Consider the following 18,584-nt stretch of genomic DNA (forward strand, 5'->3'; position numbering starts at 1 on the left):
GGTGCGCACCAGGGTTCGGATGGCAGCGTTCACATATGTTCAGATGAACCGCACTAAACGAGCAATCGCACCAGGGTTCGTTTTAATCCAACCACACATGACAAGTGTGAACGCACCCTTAGAGACCAGTTCCTAAAAGAACCGTTTTTTAGTGTGAAGAACATTAATAATCTAAGGGTGCGTTCACACTTGTCATGTTTGGTTGGATTAAAACGAACCCTGGTGCGATTGCTCGTTTAGTGCGGTTCATCTGAACATATGTGAACGCTGCCATCCGAACCCTGGAGCGCACCAAACAAGCGGACCGAGACCGCTAAAAAGATGAGTCTCGGTCCGCTTCCAAACCAACTCTGGTGCGGTTCGACTGATATATGAACGCAACACGGACCAAAGACATGTAAACGGACAAAAAACTGGACGTAATGTCACAAGATGCCACGCATAGTCAGCTGATTTGACGACGCGGAAAGATCGGTGTATCCAAAATGAGTAACGTTAACGTTAGAGGGCAAACGTGGAGCAACGAGGAACAGCCTCATCAATATTTGGTCAGACGAGCATGTTTCGAAAATGCTAGAAAAAACGCACAAAAAGCACACCTGGCTCTTCTCATCAAAGTTCCTGTGCTGCCCATTAGTCGGTACAGACGACAGAACGGCCGTCTCTGTTCTGCACAACGAAGGAAATCCTGCTCCTGTTTTGAATGTTTTGAACACTTTATGAGCTCTTTATGAGTTCTCAGCTGGTAAAAATAATGCCATATGTACACGCATAAAATGACCGCGTGTAATCCGCACACAGCATTGCTTTGAATGTTCGGTAAGCAGCTCCTCCGTCATATAAGCCGACCAATCAGGTTGTGATCGTCTCCCTGAGCCTTTGGTTCGGTAACTTTAGGTCCGCTGTTATAAATGCCCGTGTGAACGCTAAGCGGACCAGGACTGTATGTTTTGTTTTTGTTTTTTGGTCCGGACCAAACGAACCGAACTAACCGAACTACAAGTGTGAACCTAAAGAACCTTTTCCAATATAAACCTTTAGTCAAGTCAAATCATCTTTATATATATAGTGCTTTTACAATGCCGATTGTTTCAAAGCAGCTTCACAGTGTTAACAGGAATAATGCAACAGGATTTGATTCGGCTGTACCTCCGCACTGGAGAAAATAGTGATGTTATCCAGCTAATTTCTATTATCATATAGTGTCAATGTAAGCAGTTTATTAATATAGGTGAAATGTAGGAGTCCCCAACTGAGCAAGCCTAAAGACAAAGGCAACGAACCAAAACTCCTTCAGGCCAGAATGGAGAAATAAACCTTGGGAGAAACCAGGATCAGTCGGGGTGCCAGGTCTTTTCTGGCCGCCGAACAAACAGTGTGTAATTATACTTCTGATAACATTGCAGGTCTTAAGTCATATAAGGTAAAGAGATATTCGTAAGATTATTCGAAAGATTGGAATGGTCACACCGGAGACGGGTTTATTGAGGAAGTGTAACACCTATCCCTTTAATTTTAGTTTAAGTATTACATGTCCTGAGGGACCACACAGAGAATAACAAACAGTCCAGCACCCCAAACCTCAGTCTTTCCCTTAGGACCAGCTAGGACCATACGCTTTACTCAGTCTGTGTTCAATTTATAATTTCAGAAGACATTACGTCAAAGGTCAGGATGATTCCACCACCAAATTCACCTGGAAGAGAAGGTCTCAATGTTTGAAACATAGCTTTGGTTGACTGCCAGGTAACAGTCAAACAGTAGTTGAAATCAGTTCTCTCCTTCCATCTTCTCAGTTGTATAATCCACCAAGAACTCAAAGTGCCCAGAACACAAACCCTCTGTAGAAACATTCAAACAAACAAACCAACGAACCATAACCATATACTACAAACAATAATTGGTAAAGAAAAAAAAGAAGAAAAAAACATATAACAACTACTTACAGATGAGCTTAGAACTATAAAATTCCTCAACCAGGGTAAAAGCCATGAGGTAAGCATCTCTATGGCTGCGTCCGAAAACCTCAGCTGACTCGTTGCCTCATCAGACAAAGGGAGGGCCCTATTTTAACGATCTGAAACGCAAGTGTCAAAGCCCGCAGCGCAAGTAACTTTGTGGGCGGGTCTCGGCGCTGGTGCTATTTCCCCGGCGGGATAAATGGCTCTTGCCCCCGGCGCAAATCTAAAATGGGTTGGTCTGAAGTAGCTTCATTATTCATAGGTGTGGTTTGGGCGTAACGTGAATAAACCCATCAGAGCGTCATCCAACATTCCCTTTAAAAGCAGCTGCGCAAGTTCCCTTATGGGTCGCTATTATTATGGCGTATTTACCAGGCGCACGCCAGGAGCGGTTCACAGCCGACGTGACTGATGTTCTTGAGCAGTGAAAGACAGATGAGTTGTGTTGTATGGGGATGGAGAAACCCACCCGAAATAGCGTCGGTTAAACAGGTGTGGGAGATCAGCTGGCATCCCCAGGACGTCGCACCAGTTCCGCAAATGCTACAATGACATCAGAAGACGGGGAAAGTCCAAGCTTTAACAATTGTAACAATTTATGATTTGCAAAACCGCGCTTTCCGCGAGTGTAAAATAGGAATGACACATGCGTCGGTGTGCAAAGTCAATTGTGCCGGGTGCAAGATAGGGCCCAATGACTCTACATGCAGTGTTTTGTGCATGAAGGCACCTGACGAAACTAATTTCAGACAGACTTCTAAGGTAGTGTAACAGTTTAATGATCTACAGCTAAATAGAGAGAGCTTTGGTGAGAACTAAACACATATTTAATTACTACAGTAGTCATTTCTCGCTGGAAATTACATCAGAAGTGGAAAATATTGGTTAAAAACGTACATTTACACACAAACTGACCAGTAAACGCAACTTCTGGACGCCATCTTTTTTTCCCAGCTCAACTGTCACTGAATGGAAAGCACGGGATTGTGGGATATCAACGGCCGCGAAGGACATATGAATGATGCCTTCAAAAATTGTTCAGATGAAGGCATCTCAGGAGACAGGAAGTGAAGCAAACATTAGATTCGGACGTGGCTCGATGCCTTCCTGCCTTCAAATGTGTACTCCGAAGGCAGCATTTTGCAGGTTTCGGACGCCATAGATATCCATAATAAAGGCTAGATGTCTTACGGCGGAGTCACCATCGTCAACACCGGCGGCCATCTTGTCACAGGCAAGCTTTCTGTCGGGCTCTGTGAACCTGATGTAAGGTGATTGATCTGTACGAACATAAATACATATATATATATATATATATATATATATATATATATATATATATATATATATATATATATATATATATATATATATATATATATATATATATATATATATATATATATATATATATATTATTTTACACAGTTTTAGTAGCCTATATATTGATTTAACATAAATACCTTGTGTGTGTGTGTATATTCGTTGCACCTATCTGTTCTGTTCAATGTTACTTTCATATTGAAGTCCATGGTTATAATTATTCATAAGTATGCAGTGTCATAACTACATCTCCAACGTTTATAACAAACGAAACAGTTTGAAAATCGGTTGGAATTTTAACAAGTTATGGTTATTTAAAAGTACATGCACCATTAAAACACACTGTTACGAGTGAGCGAGCTGCCTGTGACAAGATGGCCGCCAGTTGCGGACGGCGACCTCCATTGGCCAACAGCGCGCACGAGACATCTAGCCTTTATTATGGATATCTATGTCGGATGCAGCCTATAAAGGTAGAGAATTAACGTCCTATTGTTTCTCCTTCTCTGATCCCTTAAATAGGTAAGCCCTAGCCGTTTCTAACCAGAGCGCCCTCTAATGCTCAGGTGAATAATAGCACTGCTGTACTGAGAAGCTATTAGTAACAGAAAAACTGTTACAAAAGGTTCTTTGTGGACCCATCAATGCCAATAAATACTTGAAAGAGTGTAGGAACATCATTGAGTGGTCTGGTCACTTACTGTTCGATTTCAAACAAGAGCGAATATAGAAATGAAAATATACAGTTTGATAATTATTGTCCTGGAGAATCCACAGAAATGTACTGCATTGGTTTCATTCAGAATTCAGCGAGAAACCTAGAACTAGTTCGCTAAAAAGTAAAAAATCCGGTAACCTTGTCTAATAGGTGCTCAAACTTCATTTGCCGATGGTGGCCATGTTTTTTGAAATACGCCAATATCCTCATAGACTACACCTTGGACAAAGACAGTGCATGCCAAATTTCAAGTCCAATTGACTAACGGCCGGATGGTTATAGCCATTTTCAAGTTTTTTTCCTGTTATAGCGCCACCAAATGGGCCACCATCGCAATTGTGTTCACATGACCCCAGATTGAGTCCATACATATGTGTCCCAAGTTTGGTGAAAATATCTCATTCCGTTTATGAGTTATAGCCATTTTAGTAATAGAGCCTCCTCCCATTTCAAACATTTTGGCAGCCCTTTAAAAAAAAGACAATCAAACTGCAGAGAATCTTGCTGCACTGGTTTGGTTCCAATCATAGACCATAAAAAAATATGGACGACTCGACATCGTCCATTTCCGCTTGCTCAAATTGAAGCTATCTTGGGGCCGAGTCTGCGCAGTAGAGATTTCGGGACCGGAGTTGCGCAGTAGAGACCAGGAAGTAGAGCAGGAAGCACTGCTTCGATAACAAAAGCCCGCCCACACTCTCACAGATGCAGAACAATTCATTATGTTGGTGTGAAATAAACAGTTATGGAAATGTAGAAATTAAAGCTAAAGCTCCAATCTGCTCCCAAAAATCCAGAAAAAAGTCTGTTAGTGCCTCAGTGACAAAACTAAACTTATTTAAAAAACGAACACTTGAAATGAAATCATTGTGATGATAACTGCCTTCAATGACATAAACTAACTTTGGGGGGAAAATATTTGAGGTGTAGTTTATTGTTTAGTTTGCCTCGCGTCCAAAACACAGAGGAGCGGCTATACTGGGACCGGCCACCGGGGGGCGACGGAGGCGCGGAGGCTTCAGTTTCTGAGAGGGGTACTGCAGGCTTGGTTCCAATCAGGTAAAAAACCTAAGACTAGTTCTCAAAAGTCTGGTTTTTAAAAAATCCAAAATACCTAAACATTTCCAACAATATAAGACACTTGAGTCTTACAGGTTTAGGAGTTATGAGCCATTAAATACTTTTGAGCTCTGTAGCGCCTCCGTCAGGCCGTTTGGGGCGAGCTTTGGTGATGCTGTAGACGGTGTGAGTACTACCAACCCTCAAAGTTTCAAGTCTCCACAACTTACGGTTTACTCTGCAGGATCAGTTTTAGCAGAGAATGCTGATCCTTGGGAAATCGAACAATTGCAATAGAGTTTCAGTGCTACATACTTGAACCCCTAAAAACATTTTGTCTTTATGTAAGAAAGACTTAAGCAGCACAGCAAAGAATGTACATCACATGTGCTGAGAGACCTCCGCTAATCTCCAGAACGAGTTCAGAGGAGACATGTGAGATGCCATCGGTCCTGCAAAACCACGGCAAAGACCAAAACAGGACGAATCTGAACCGCTCACATCAGGCAATAAGTCATGAGGGAAGAGTTCTGCGCATCAAAACATGTTCGCATGAAAATCACTGATCATACGCAAAGGAAAGATTCATCTCTTTAGAGGATTTAGAAGTATGACTGTCCTTTGTTCCTTTTGAGCAGGTTTGAAGGCATCACTGCAAAAAATGCTCTTCTTATTTAGTGTTTTTTTTTTTTTTTTTTTTGGTCTTGTTTCCAGTCTAAATATTCTTAAATCAAGATGCATTTACTAGATCAGCAAAATGACATAAGATATTTGTCCTTGTTTTCTGGGGAAAAATATCTAAATGAAGTGAGTTTTTGCTTAAAACAGGCGAAATGATCTGCCAATGGGGTGAGAAAAATAATCTGATTTCTGATTGAAATCTTGTTTCTTGTTTCAAACAGTATTTTTCTCACCCCTTTGGCAGATCATTTTGCCTGTTTTAAGCAAAAACACACAACAAAACAAGAAAAAATATCTCATGTCGTTTTACTGATCTAGTAAACATCTTGATTTAAAGCGGTGTTTGCATGCGATTTGACTTGTTTGTTTGTTTGTTTGTTTATTATTTATTTGACAGGGACCATGTGCAAGTACATTAATCTTCCAAGAGAAAAGATGCTTCACACCAGATTTAGCTACAGCTAATTTCCATCCGCAGTCCCTGGGCAGATAAAACAATAAAATATATGCATCTAAACATTAATAACTCACTATCTATTTACAACCACATTTACAGTCATACTTCAGCCTAAACTAACCCTATACATACTGTCAACAATAAACCATTTAAAATTTCTACATTAAAAACTTGACTAACCCATAAACATAGTCAATGCTGGCATAACTGATTATCTAATAATACCTTTCTAACATTTTGCGAGAGATAATTTAAGACTATCTGGAAGATTGTTCCATTTTTTAACAGCTGTGAATGAGAAGGCAGTCTGTGCAAAGGCAGAGCTTCTGTTCGGTTTAACTTTAGTTAGTGTGTAATGTCGCTGCCTGAGCATAAACAGTCTCTGCAAAGTTACGGCGCTGAAAGTTCACTGCAAACGGAGATATTGTCTTTTAAAGTTACGGCAGTTTATTGCCTACAAAAATGGCCGGTTTGGACTACAACGAGCTTCTTCCTGGGTTGGTGACATCATAAACCCTCGCTAGTCTCCGCAGATGTGACTTCTGCCCGTAATGGGAAGGGGCGTGGCCTTAACCTGTGCTTGGCACTTCAGCCAATAAAAATACAGGAAACTACATTTGGCCATCTGACCAATCTAAGACCATTGCTTTAACCCTGCGATTGGGTTGTAACCCAGCGGTTGGGTTAAATGTTGCTTAAGACAACCCAATCGCTGGGTTAAAACAACTCAACCGTTGGGTTAAAACAACCCAATTGCTGGGTTAGTCCATTTTCAACCCAACTTGGACTAGCATTTTTTAGAGTGACCATTGATATCCCACAATCCTGTGCGTTCCATTCGGTGACAGATGAGCAAGAAAAATAAAGGTGGTGACTGGAAAAGTTGGTCGGTTTGTGTGTAAATGCACATTTTTTTCACCATTTTTGAGGCCTTTCCTAGCGAGAAATTACTACTGTACTAATTAACCCTCTACGTCATTTTTGACAGAACATTTTTATGTTTTGTTTGTTTTTGGTTTCGTTATTTACTTCATTGGAATGAGCCGAAACTTGGTAAATGTTTTGGCACTTGCTGTGTGAACAATTGAAAAAATCATTGACAAGATTCGAAAAGGTAAAATAGTTCTGAAAACAATTCCTTTTCCACCATTTTGAATTTAAAAAAAAAACTTTTTTTAGCTCCTCCTCGGCCATTGCTCTGATTTTCACGAAAATTGAATCAGAACATCAACATCATTGTTCAAATCGTTCTTAAATAATGCGCAAGTACTGCCAAAATGAACGTAAGGGCTACATCTCCACAACGCTTTAGTGTATTCTGACTAAACTAGGTGTGTGTTATGACAAGCATGAGCTGAGGCGACCTGCACAGTTTCAGCACAGTGCCACCTAGTGGTCAGGAGATATGGAAATTTTAATTTTTGCTTATAACTTCTGAACGCTTTGACCAAAAATCACAAAACCGGTCTTTTTAGATTTGAGATTTGGTCATGCCGAGTCATGCTAATTTTCCAATATCTGCCATTTTGGGCATCAGCCATTTTTTATTTTGTCAAAAAATGCTATATTTTAGATATATTTATTTATTATATTTATTTAGGGCCAAAGTTGTGGTCAAAAGTTATAACAAAATTTCCAAAAATACTTTTTATTTTATGAGATGGGATGAGAATCAGCACCTCCAAGTCCGAGGCCATGGTTCTCAGTCGGAAAAGGGTAGCTTGCTCACTTCAGGTTGGCGGAGAGTTCTTGCCTCAAGTGGAGGAGTTTAAGTATCTTGGGGTCTTGTTCACGAGTGAGGGAAGGATGGAACGGGAGATTGACAGACGGATCGGTGCATCATCTGCAGTAATGCGGGCGATGTACCGGTCTGTTGTGGTGAAGAAGGAGCTGAGCCGTAAGGCGAGGCTCTCGATTTACCGGTCAATCTACGTTCCTACTCTCACCTATGGTCATGAGCTGTGGGTCATGACCGAAAGGACAAGATCCCGGATACAGGCGGCTGACATGAGCTTTCTGCGCAGGGTGGCTGGGCGCTCCCTTAGAGATAGGGTGAGAAGCTCGGTCACTCGGGAGGAGCTCAGAGTAGAGCCGTTGCTCCTTCACATCGAGAGGAGCCAGCTGAGGTGGCTCGGGCATCTATTTCGGATGCCTCCTGGACGCCTTTCCAGGGAGGTGTTCCGGGCACATCCCACCGGGAGGAGGCCCCGGGGAAGACCCAGGACACGCTGGAGGGATTATGTCTCAAGGCTGGCCTGGGAACGCCTCAGGGTACCCCCGGAGGAGCTGGAGGAAGTGGCCAGAGAGAAGGAAGTCTGGGCGTCTCTGCTTAGACTGTTGCCCCCGCGACCCGGCCCCGGATAAGCGGAAGATGATGGATGGATGGATGGATGGACTTTTTATTAAATTAGCCTATTATAATGAATCTGATCTTAATTGATTCCTTGGGTCATGCAACAGATACCAATTGTGCCATATAAGGCCGAACTTCCTGTACACCATTTAGTTTTTCTTTTAAAACCTACTTTTTCGAACTTTTCCTAGACCGCTTTTCCAATTTTTTACCAAAATCAAATCGTATCATCTTCAAACTGTGCCAACAAAAAGTTATGTATTTCGTGCAATTTGTGTTGCGCCGCAATGAATTTAAGGCATGATGCTGAGGCTGTATCTCTGCAATGCTTTGGCATATTGACACCAAACTTTGGCACCTCACTCTGACCACAACACATCAATTTGGTCACAGCGCCACCTATTGGTTGAAAGTGATAAACCATTTTACCAGTGATTTTTTTTACAGCCATTTTGCCTAAAATCATCTTCTTAAGTTTTTTTTTTTTCTGGCTATTTCTTGCACTTCATCTGATGCTACTAGCATGACTTCGTCGTATTTGTGCTTGGCCCAATAATTGCTGCTTGCAGCTATATTTTCTATTGTTTTTATTTTAAAATAACATATGATTTAAATATTAACTGATGACCCCAGTTCCTGAAAGCCTGAGGTAAAGGAAGTCGAGCAGTACGTATTTCTGTTTGATATGTATTTATTTCAGTCAGTGAAAGTTTCACACAGGACTACAGATGAGCCGGAGGATTAGAGGAACTATTTTATTACTGAAAAGTATGTACAGGTTCTATCCAAGGAAATAACGGAACATATGACTATATGTACAATTAATTTTTTTACATTATGTCTTTACAAGAGAAGCTGTATTATATAAAACACTGACTTGCTAATACATGGAAAAAATACACACACACTCACATACAAATGAAGAGTTGCAATACACACATAAATAAATATCAACATCAACATTCACAGACTGCCGCAACAAATATCTCTACAGCCGAGGACATGTTTACATCGTTTCATCACAAAAACACACGCTTTTCATTAATAAACAAAACACTCTCTGTTAATTTGTAATGGAAAATTGCTAACTTAATAATAAAAGGCATTGAGGATGGATTTCACACCCAATCGAAGGAACAGTTCAACCAAAAACACAAATCCAGCCACTGGTTAATCACACAAACCTGTCTGCGTTATGATCATTGAAACCACGGCGCTGATGCCTGACTATGAGCTGAATAAAGATACGGCTTTTGGGAAGAGTTTGGGGGATTTGAAGACCGTAGATCTCGAGGTGAGGCGTTTGTGTCGCATATTCGGAGCCTCTCAATGCTTCTCCACTGAAGACTTCTGATGATGGCGAGCTTCTGTGAGGAGCAAAAACACATCTGGATTTACATCACGGCATCCTAAATGTGTACAATTACAGTTTTTGTGACATATGAGGACACAAATGTGTATAATGCCATGGGTATGACACAGGTATTACAGGAGAGGGTGAAATATGAGGACATTACCCATGGCCCCACTTTACAAAAGGCTTATAAATCACACAGGAGGAGTTTTTAGGAGAAAGTGGTGTGTGTGTGTGTGTGTGTGTGTGCGTGCGTGCGTGCGTGTGCGTGTGTTTACTCTGCTGAAGCGGAGGCGTCTGAAAGATCTTCTTTGTCGCAGGTCCTTCTCCAGCCGTGGTCATCACCTGCACCTCTAACCTGTAAAACGAGGCCGGCCGGAGGTTGGACACAACCAGGAGATTATGATTCTGAAAAACATCACAAAATATACATCAGATCCTTTGTTTATATCACAATACAGTCATGTTTCCTGGAAATACAATTACACTTTCTCTTTTCAGATTAATTAGATCAGATTGAACAAATACATATGATTTCTGGGACGTGAGGCGTCGCCCAGCGCCTTCATTTCGTGTTTGTTAATGAGCTCATTGGAAGCTCTTCAGATTTACTCGCTGTGAAGAATAAACATCCCAGAATCCACTTCACTCAAACATGAATCCAATCTGATAATGATGGCGTGCTCCAAACCGGCCTCAATTTTCTGTCAGGAAAGATCTGAGGAATCACGCAGATGAAAACCGGACAAAGTCGATTTGATGCATTTGAATATGAACCCTAATGTGAGCGTGAGGACTGTTTGTTCCTGAAGGAAAGCAGCCAGTGTTAGTGATGGAGAAGATCTGCTCCATGTTTGACAGATGATGTCAGAGCTCAAATCGACACACTAATACTTCCCATATGAACACTTATAACACTAATACATCTCCAGGATTCACTTCAAGATGACCCTTCATTAGGCCCAGAGCTGGACAGTCCCTCAGCTCATTTACTCGAGTCCTGTACTGAAGTTCACTGTTTGAGTATCTGTACTTTACTGGAGTATTATTTTTTCTGTAATCTTCTGACTTTAACTTCACTCCATCTGAAAGACAAATATCGTCCTCTTTACTCCACTACATTTCTATCAAGGTCCTCGAAGTGGAAAGTCGTTTCTGTCGCAGCTTTGAAAGTCAGTGATGATTTTTTTCTTCTTTAAAAGGTGTTTGGGTTTTTGCAGAAAGCCTTTCAGGAATCACTCTTGTAGAGTCTCGTGAAGTTCAATGATTTCACAGCATTTATTAAACACTGATTTATAGTTTAGAGCAAAATGGAAGAAGACGGATGTCCAAATGCTCATTTAGTGGAGTATTCACATAAACAAAGTTGATTCTGTCTTCAGTGAAGGTGAACAGTGTGAGAATATCAGATGTGTATCAGTGTATTGGATCCGTGCATTCGGCCTTAAAGTGACAGCAGCTTTATAAAGAGCTTTGTAACTTTTCTCCAAGTATTTAAATGAGTTTAAGTTAGTCGTATGCTAGTGTGTCAGATGGAGCGTCACTGACAGGCTTAAACCATGATGGCATAATGTGCATTTATACATATTCCATATTAAACACTGTTAAATCATATTATATATTAATGAATTAGTCTATGTATATTTAGTTATTGTAATTAAGTTATATTAATAATATAAATGTTAACATTTAATAATTTTATTTAATAATTATCAAATTATTTGAATTCATGTACATATATATTTTTCCAGCTTTTAGAAATGTTTTAGTTTAAAATATTTTTAAATTATATTAAGTAGTTACATTATATAAATATTAACTTTTAATAATAGTAAAAAAAAATATATATATATACATACATACATACTATATATATATATATAAACAATTAACCCATTCCAAAAAAGTTAAGACACTGTACAAATTGAGAATAAAAAGGGAATGCAATAATTTACAAATCTCATAAACTTATATTTTATTCACAATAGAATATAGATAACATGAAATGTTGAAAGTGATATTGGCTCATTTGGGATTTCATGACAGCTACACATTCCAAAAAAACTTGGGACAGGGAGCAATAAAAGGCCGGAAAAGTTAAATGTACATATAAGGAACAGCTGGAGGACCAATTTGAAACTTATTAGGTCAATTGGCAACACGATTTGGGAATAAAAAGAGCCTCTCAGAGTGGCAGAGTCTCTCTTAGAAGTCAAGATGGGCAGAGGATCACCAATTCCCCCAATGCTGCGGCGGACAATAGTGGAGCGATATCAGAAAGGAGTTTCTCAGAGAAACACTGCAAAGAGTTTGAAGTTATCATCATCTACAGTAAATAATATCATCCAGAGATTCAGAGACTCTGGAACAATCTCTGTGTGTAAGGGTCAAGGCCGGAAAACCAAACTAGATGGCCGTGATCTTCAGCCGTTAGACGGCACTGCATCACATACAGGAATGATACTGTAATGGACATCACAACATGGGCTCAGGAATACTTCCAGAAAACATTGGTGAACACAATCCACCGCGCCATTCGCCGTCACCGGCTAAAACTCTACAGGTCAAAGAAGAAGCCATATCTAAACATGATCCAGAAGCGCAGGCATTTCCTCTGGGCCAAGGCTCATTTAAAATAGACTGTGGCAAAGTGGAAAACTGTTCTGGGGTCAGACGAATCAAATTTTGAAATTCTTTTTGGTAAACTGGGAGACCATGTCATCCGGACTAAAGAGGACAAGGACAATCCCCTTTGTTCTCAGTGCTCAGTTCAGAAGTTGCATCTCTGATGGTATGGGGTCGCATGAGTGTGTGTGGCACGGGCAGCTTACACATCTGGAAAGGCACCATCCAGATGTCGTCTCTTTTAGGGAAGACCTTTCATTTTCCAACATGACAATGCCAGACCACACACTGCATCAATTACAACATCATGGCTGCGAAGAAAAAGGATCCGGCACTGAAATGGCCAGCCTGCAGTCCAGATCTTTCACCATTAGAAAACATTTGGCGCATCATAAAGAGGAATATGCGACAAAGAAGACCTAAGACAGTTGAGCAATATATATATATATATATATATATATATATATATATATATATATATATATATATATATATATATATATATATATATATATATATATATATATATATATATATAAAATTTACAGAGAGGAAAATAAGTATTTGAACACCCTGCTATTTTGCAAGTTCTCCCACTTAGAAATCATGGAGGCGTCTGAAATTGTCATCGTAGGTGCATGTCCACAGTGAGGGACATAATCTAAAACAAAATTCAGAAATCACAATATATGATTTTTTAACTATTTATTTGTATGATACAGCTGCAAATAAGTATTTGAACACCTGTCTATCAGCTAGAGTTCTGACTCTCAAAGACCTGTTAGTCTGCCTTTAAAATGTCCACCTCCACTCCATTTATTATCCTAAATTAGATGCACCTGTTTGAGGGTGGTAAGCTGCATAAAGACACCTGTCCACCCCATACAATCAGTAAGAGTCTAACTACTAACATGGCCAAGACCAAAGAGCTGTCCAAAGACACTAGAGACAAAATTTTACATCTCCACAAGGCTGGAAACCATGAGTAAACCGTTAGTAAATCGTGAGTAAACAATGAGTAAACCATGAGTAAACCGTTAGTAAATCGTGAGTAAACCATGAGTAAACCATGAGTAAACCGTGAGTAAACTGTGAGTTAACCATTAGTAAACCATGAGTAAACCGTGAGTGAACCGCGAGTGAACCATGAGTGAACCATGAGTGAACCGTGAGTGAACCGTGAGTGAACCGTAATTTAACCATGAGTAAACAGTGAGTGAACCGTGAGTAAACCGTGAGTGAACCGCGAGTTAACCGTAATTTAACCATGAGTAAACAGTGAGTGAACCGTGAGTAAACCGTGAGTGAACTGTGAGTTAGCCGTGAGTGAACCGTGAGTAAACCGTGAGTTAACCGTGAGTAAACCTTGAGTTAACCGTGAGTGAACCGTGAACCGTGAGTTAACCGTGAGTAAACCTTGAGTTAACGGTGAGTAAACCGTGAGTGAACCGTAATTTAACCATGAGTAAACAGTGAGTGAACCGTGAGTAAACCGTGAGTTAACCATAAGTTAACCGTGAGCGAACCGTGAGTTAACCGTGAGTTAACCGTGAGTGAACCGTGAGTAATCCGTGAGTAAACCGTGAGTTAACCGTGAGTTAACCGTAGGTAAACCGTGAGTTAAACGTTAGTTAACCGTTAGTTAACCATGAGTTAACCATTAGTAAACCATGAGTGAACTGTGAGTGAACCGTGAGTTAACCGTGAGTTAACCATGAGTGAACCGTGAGTAATCCGTGAGTAAGCCGTGAGTTAACCGTGAGTTAACCGTAGGTAAACCGTGAGTTAAACGTTAGTTAACCGTTAGTTAACCGTGAGCAAACCGTGAGTAAACCGTGAGTGAACCGTGAGCGAACCGTGAGTTAACCGTTAGTTAACCGTTAGTTAACCGTTAGTAAACCGTGAGTGAACCGTGAGTTAACCGTTAGTAAACCGTGAGTGAACCGTGAGTGAACCATGAGTTAACCGTTAGTAAACCATGAGTGAACCGTGAGTGAACCGTGAGTTAACCATTAGTTAACCGTGAGTAAATCTGTGGCTCATGCAGCGCTCCATTCATCAGCCGACATCAGCGGAGCCGTTATCCACAAAACATGATTGTGTATCATATTTTACACTCTTGGACTTGAATATGTAACCAGTTTTCTATGAGAAACTCTTGTACGAGTGCATCGGCCAAGAACATGTAATGCGAGTGTAATTTATGTGAGCTTTCCTGGAGAGCGGCGTGTTTGGAGACGACTTACAGGTGGCAGGATCTGAGACTGGGAGATGATGCTGTTGGGAAGGCTATTCTGACGGCTCTCCGTGGAAACTTCTGCCCATGTGACCTGGAAGCCTGTGATTGGCTGATGGGGACCAGCCACCCTCCAGAGGAAGCTCGCCGTCACGTTGCCGTCGTGGAAGGTGAAGGCCGCGGTCAGATTTTCAGGCTTAGCCAAAACCTTTGAAGGCGCTGGAGAGTTGAAGAAAAACATCAGATATATCAGGATGACAGCAGGAGGCTCAGCCTGGAGAAAAGCACCTCAGCCTCCATCTGGATGACCCGTTTATAGAAATATCACAGGCAACTCAATTATGAATAAAGGAAGATCTAGTCACTGAATGAAAGTTATTGTTTTAAGGTTATTACTGATATTGTTAAATAAAACTTAAGCCATAAAAAAGTGTTTTTATTGCTTTAAATATTTTTGTTTGTTTGTTTAGTTTAACTTGATGTATTAAAATAAGTAAAACATAAATAAAAATGAATAAATGTAAATAAAAAAAGATATTCAAAAAACTAATAAAAGTGACAAAGCACTAAAAACTAGAACTAAAATAAAACTGAAACAGAAAATAGTAAAACAAAAACTAATTCAAAAATATTAATAAAAACAGCAAAAAAAATATAAAATAATAAAAAATAAACGTTAAATGGAATAAAAATGTAGCTTTCGCAAAAAAAAAAATTAAATACCAAAAATATTAATAAAACCTTAAATAGCATGTCAATCATAGCATAACTGCTTAGAAAAGAAAAAAAGGTAAATTAAAGTTACACAATGTTTACTAAAATAAAATAAATTCAACTAAAATACTTTTTTTATAAAAACAATTAATAAAAACTATAATAGTATATCAATGATAAAATAAATGAAATAAATGAGAAATAAATGTTAAACGGAATAAAATATTTAAAAAAAAATACATTTTACATTTTACAAAATGTATTAAAAATAATAAACTTCAACGAAAAATAAAAAACTTAAAAAAACTTAAAATATTAATAATTGAAATAATTAAATGAAAAAATGAAATCCAAATTTTAAAAGGTTACTCATTTTCGGAAAAAAATACAAAAAATAATAAACTTCAAATAAATAAAAAAAATGAAAATATAAAAACAAAAACTTTTAAAACACATTAATAAAAAGTATAAAAGTATATCAATATAACATTTTATTGATAATATAAAATTATTAAAATAATAATAAAAACTTTATACTAAGATAACACTGCTAAGTACTAACCAAGTAAAAACTAAAATTTAGTTACTAAAATTCTAAATAAATAAAAAAATAAACTAAAATTTAATTAAATACTGAAAATACAAAAATATTTTTTTTTACTAAAATTACAAAAAAATGATAATCTAAAATTAAAAACCTGAAATAATAAAAACAAATTTAAAACATTAATAACAGTATATCAGTGACACTAAAATAACCCCAAGTATAATCCCAAGCAAATTAAACTAAACATGCCTAATGTGAAAACTGCACATTAAAGACCAAAATGAAGTTTTACAAAAAAGCACCACGTCTGCAAACTGTTGCTCCAAAATAAACCTGAATTTTCATGGCACTGTAATCACTCAATGTCATATTTCAGGCTGAATGTTTAAACTCGGCCCATCCTGAAAACAAACACGTCCTAATTAGAGACAGAATCCAGACGAAAGCCCACCGGTCATCATGTAGGCGTCCCCGGGGCAGGAGATGGGCTTGATGCTCTTGCTCCTGAGAGTGGAGCAGGATGGGGTCAGAAAGCTGGTGCTCTCATCTTTGGAGCGTCTTTTGGCACTGAGCGTGTGAACGGTGACCCTGTACTTACAGGAGAAGAGCAGGCGGGGCAGATTGATGAAATTCTCCTGCAAAAGACAAGCACATTCATCAAAGAGTGACAATACTCCACCAAACAGGTGACTTGAGTATTGCAAACTGACCATAAAATCTAGCAACCACACAGAAACAACCACCTTGGAACATTCTAGGAACAACATTGCAACGCCCAACACGCTAGCAACCACCCAGAACACGTTATAAACTGCATAGCAATACCCTAGCAACCACCCAGAACCCCATCCTGGCAACCACCCAGAACACCTTATAAACTGCATAGAAACACCCTAGCAACCTCCTAGAACACCTTAGCAACCTCACAGCAATGGCATGACAATCACCTAGAATACCATAGAGACAGCATAGAAGTCCCTAGCAAACAACTAGAACACCTAAGCAACCTCACAGCAATGATATGACAATCACCTACAATACCACAGAGACTGCATAGCAGCACCCTAGCAACCACCTAAAGCCCCATCCTGGCAACCACACAGAACACCTTAAAAACTGCATAGCAACACCCTAGCAACCACCTAGAACACCTTGTCATGACAATCACCTAGAATACCATAGAGACTGCATAGCAACAGCTTAATGTCTTGGCAAGCACTCAGAACACCTTAGAAACTGCATAGCAACACACTAGCAACCACCTAGAACGCCTTAAAAACTGCATAGCAACACCTTAGCAACCACCTAGAACACTTTAGCAAACTTACAGCAATTTCACGACAATCACCTAGAATACTATAGAGACTGCATAGCAGCACCCTAGCAACCACCTAGAACACCTTAGCAACCTCACAGCAATGTCATGATAATCACCTAGAATACCATAGAGACTGCATAGCAACCGCATAGCCTAAAACACCTCAGCAACCCCCTAGGACGCTTTTGGCATCCACCTTAGAACCTAACTAACTAGCAACACCTTAGCGACCACCTAGAACACCTCAGCAACCCCACAGTTAGATACGTCATAGCAGCACCCTAACATCCACTTTAAATACCTCTGCAACCCCATAGGATAGTCCTGGCAACCATTTACAACCCCTTTATATCCTTAATGCATAGCAACACCTAGCAACAGCCTAGAACTCTATAGCATCCCCATAGCAACATCCAGGCAATCACCCCATAACACCTTGGAAATGGCATATCAACAACCTAACAACCAGCTACAATACCTTAGAAACTCCAAAGCAACATCTTGGCAATCTCCCAGAACACCTTAGAAACTGTATAGCTACACCCTAGCAACTACCTAGAACACTTTAGAAACTCCATAGCACAGTCCTGGTGCCCACCCAGAATACCTTATAACCTAACTGCATAGCAACACTTTAGCAACCCCATAGCACAGTCCTGGTGACATCCAGAATACCTTATAACCTAGCTGCATAGCAACACCTTAGCAACTCCATAGCACAGTCCTGGTGACACCCAGAATACCTTATAACCTAGCTGCATAGCAACACCTTAGCAAATCCATAACAGAGTCCTCGTGACACCCAGAATACCTTAGAACCTAACTGCATAGCAACACCTTAGCAACCCCATAGCACAGTCCTGGTGACACCCAGAATACCTTAGAACTTAACTGCATAGCAACATCTTAGCAACCCCATAGCACAGTCCTGGTGACACCCAGAATACCGTATAACCTAACTGCATAGCAACACCTTAGCAACCCCATAGTACAGTCCTGGTGACCAACCAGAATCCCTTAGAACCTAACTGCATAGCAACACCTTAGCAACCCCATAGCAATTTCCTGTTAACCACCCCGAGCACCTTAGCAACTGCATAGCAACACCCTAGAAACCAACTAGAACACCTCAGCAACCTCACCCATAGCAATGCCCTGGCAACAACCCAGATCACTCTAGCTTTGTAGACACATTTTCAGGAAAAAGTATAAATGTAGTTATTCAATCACTGAGCGGT

General features: G+C 39.8%; 1 protein-coding gene across 1 annotated transcript in view; it reads right to left on the minus strand.

Annotated features, from left to right (window-relative positions):
- Positions 1 to 9,293: 9,293 nt before the first annotated feature.
- LOC137075750 (anosmin-1) overlaps positions 9,294 to 18,584 on the minus strand; it is a 92,490-nt gene continuing 83,199 nt past the window's right edge. The window contains exons 11-14 of the mRNA XM_067444680.1: positions 16,480 to 16,663; positions 14,778 to 14,986; positions 10,185 to 10,314; positions 9,294 to 9,919 (exon numbers count right to left, since the gene is read on the minus strand). Coding sequence (XP_067300781.1) covers positions 9,879 to 9,919; positions 10,185 to 10,314; positions 14,778 to 14,986; positions 16,480 to 16,663 — 564 coding nt within the window. The 3' untranslated portion in view covers positions 9,294 to 9,878. The remainder of the gene's footprint in view (positions 9,920 to 10,184; positions 10,315 to 14,777; positions 14,987 to 16,479; positions 16,664 to 18,584) is intronic.

Source organism: Pseudorasbora parva, chromosome 5 (assembly GCF_024679245.1).
Source record: "Pseudorasbora parva isolate DD20220531a chromosome 5, ASM2467924v1, whole genome shotgun sequence".
Taxonomy (NCBI): domain Eukaryota; kingdom Metazoa; phylum Chordata; class Actinopteri; order Cypriniformes; family Gobionidae; genus Pseudorasbora; species Pseudorasbora parva.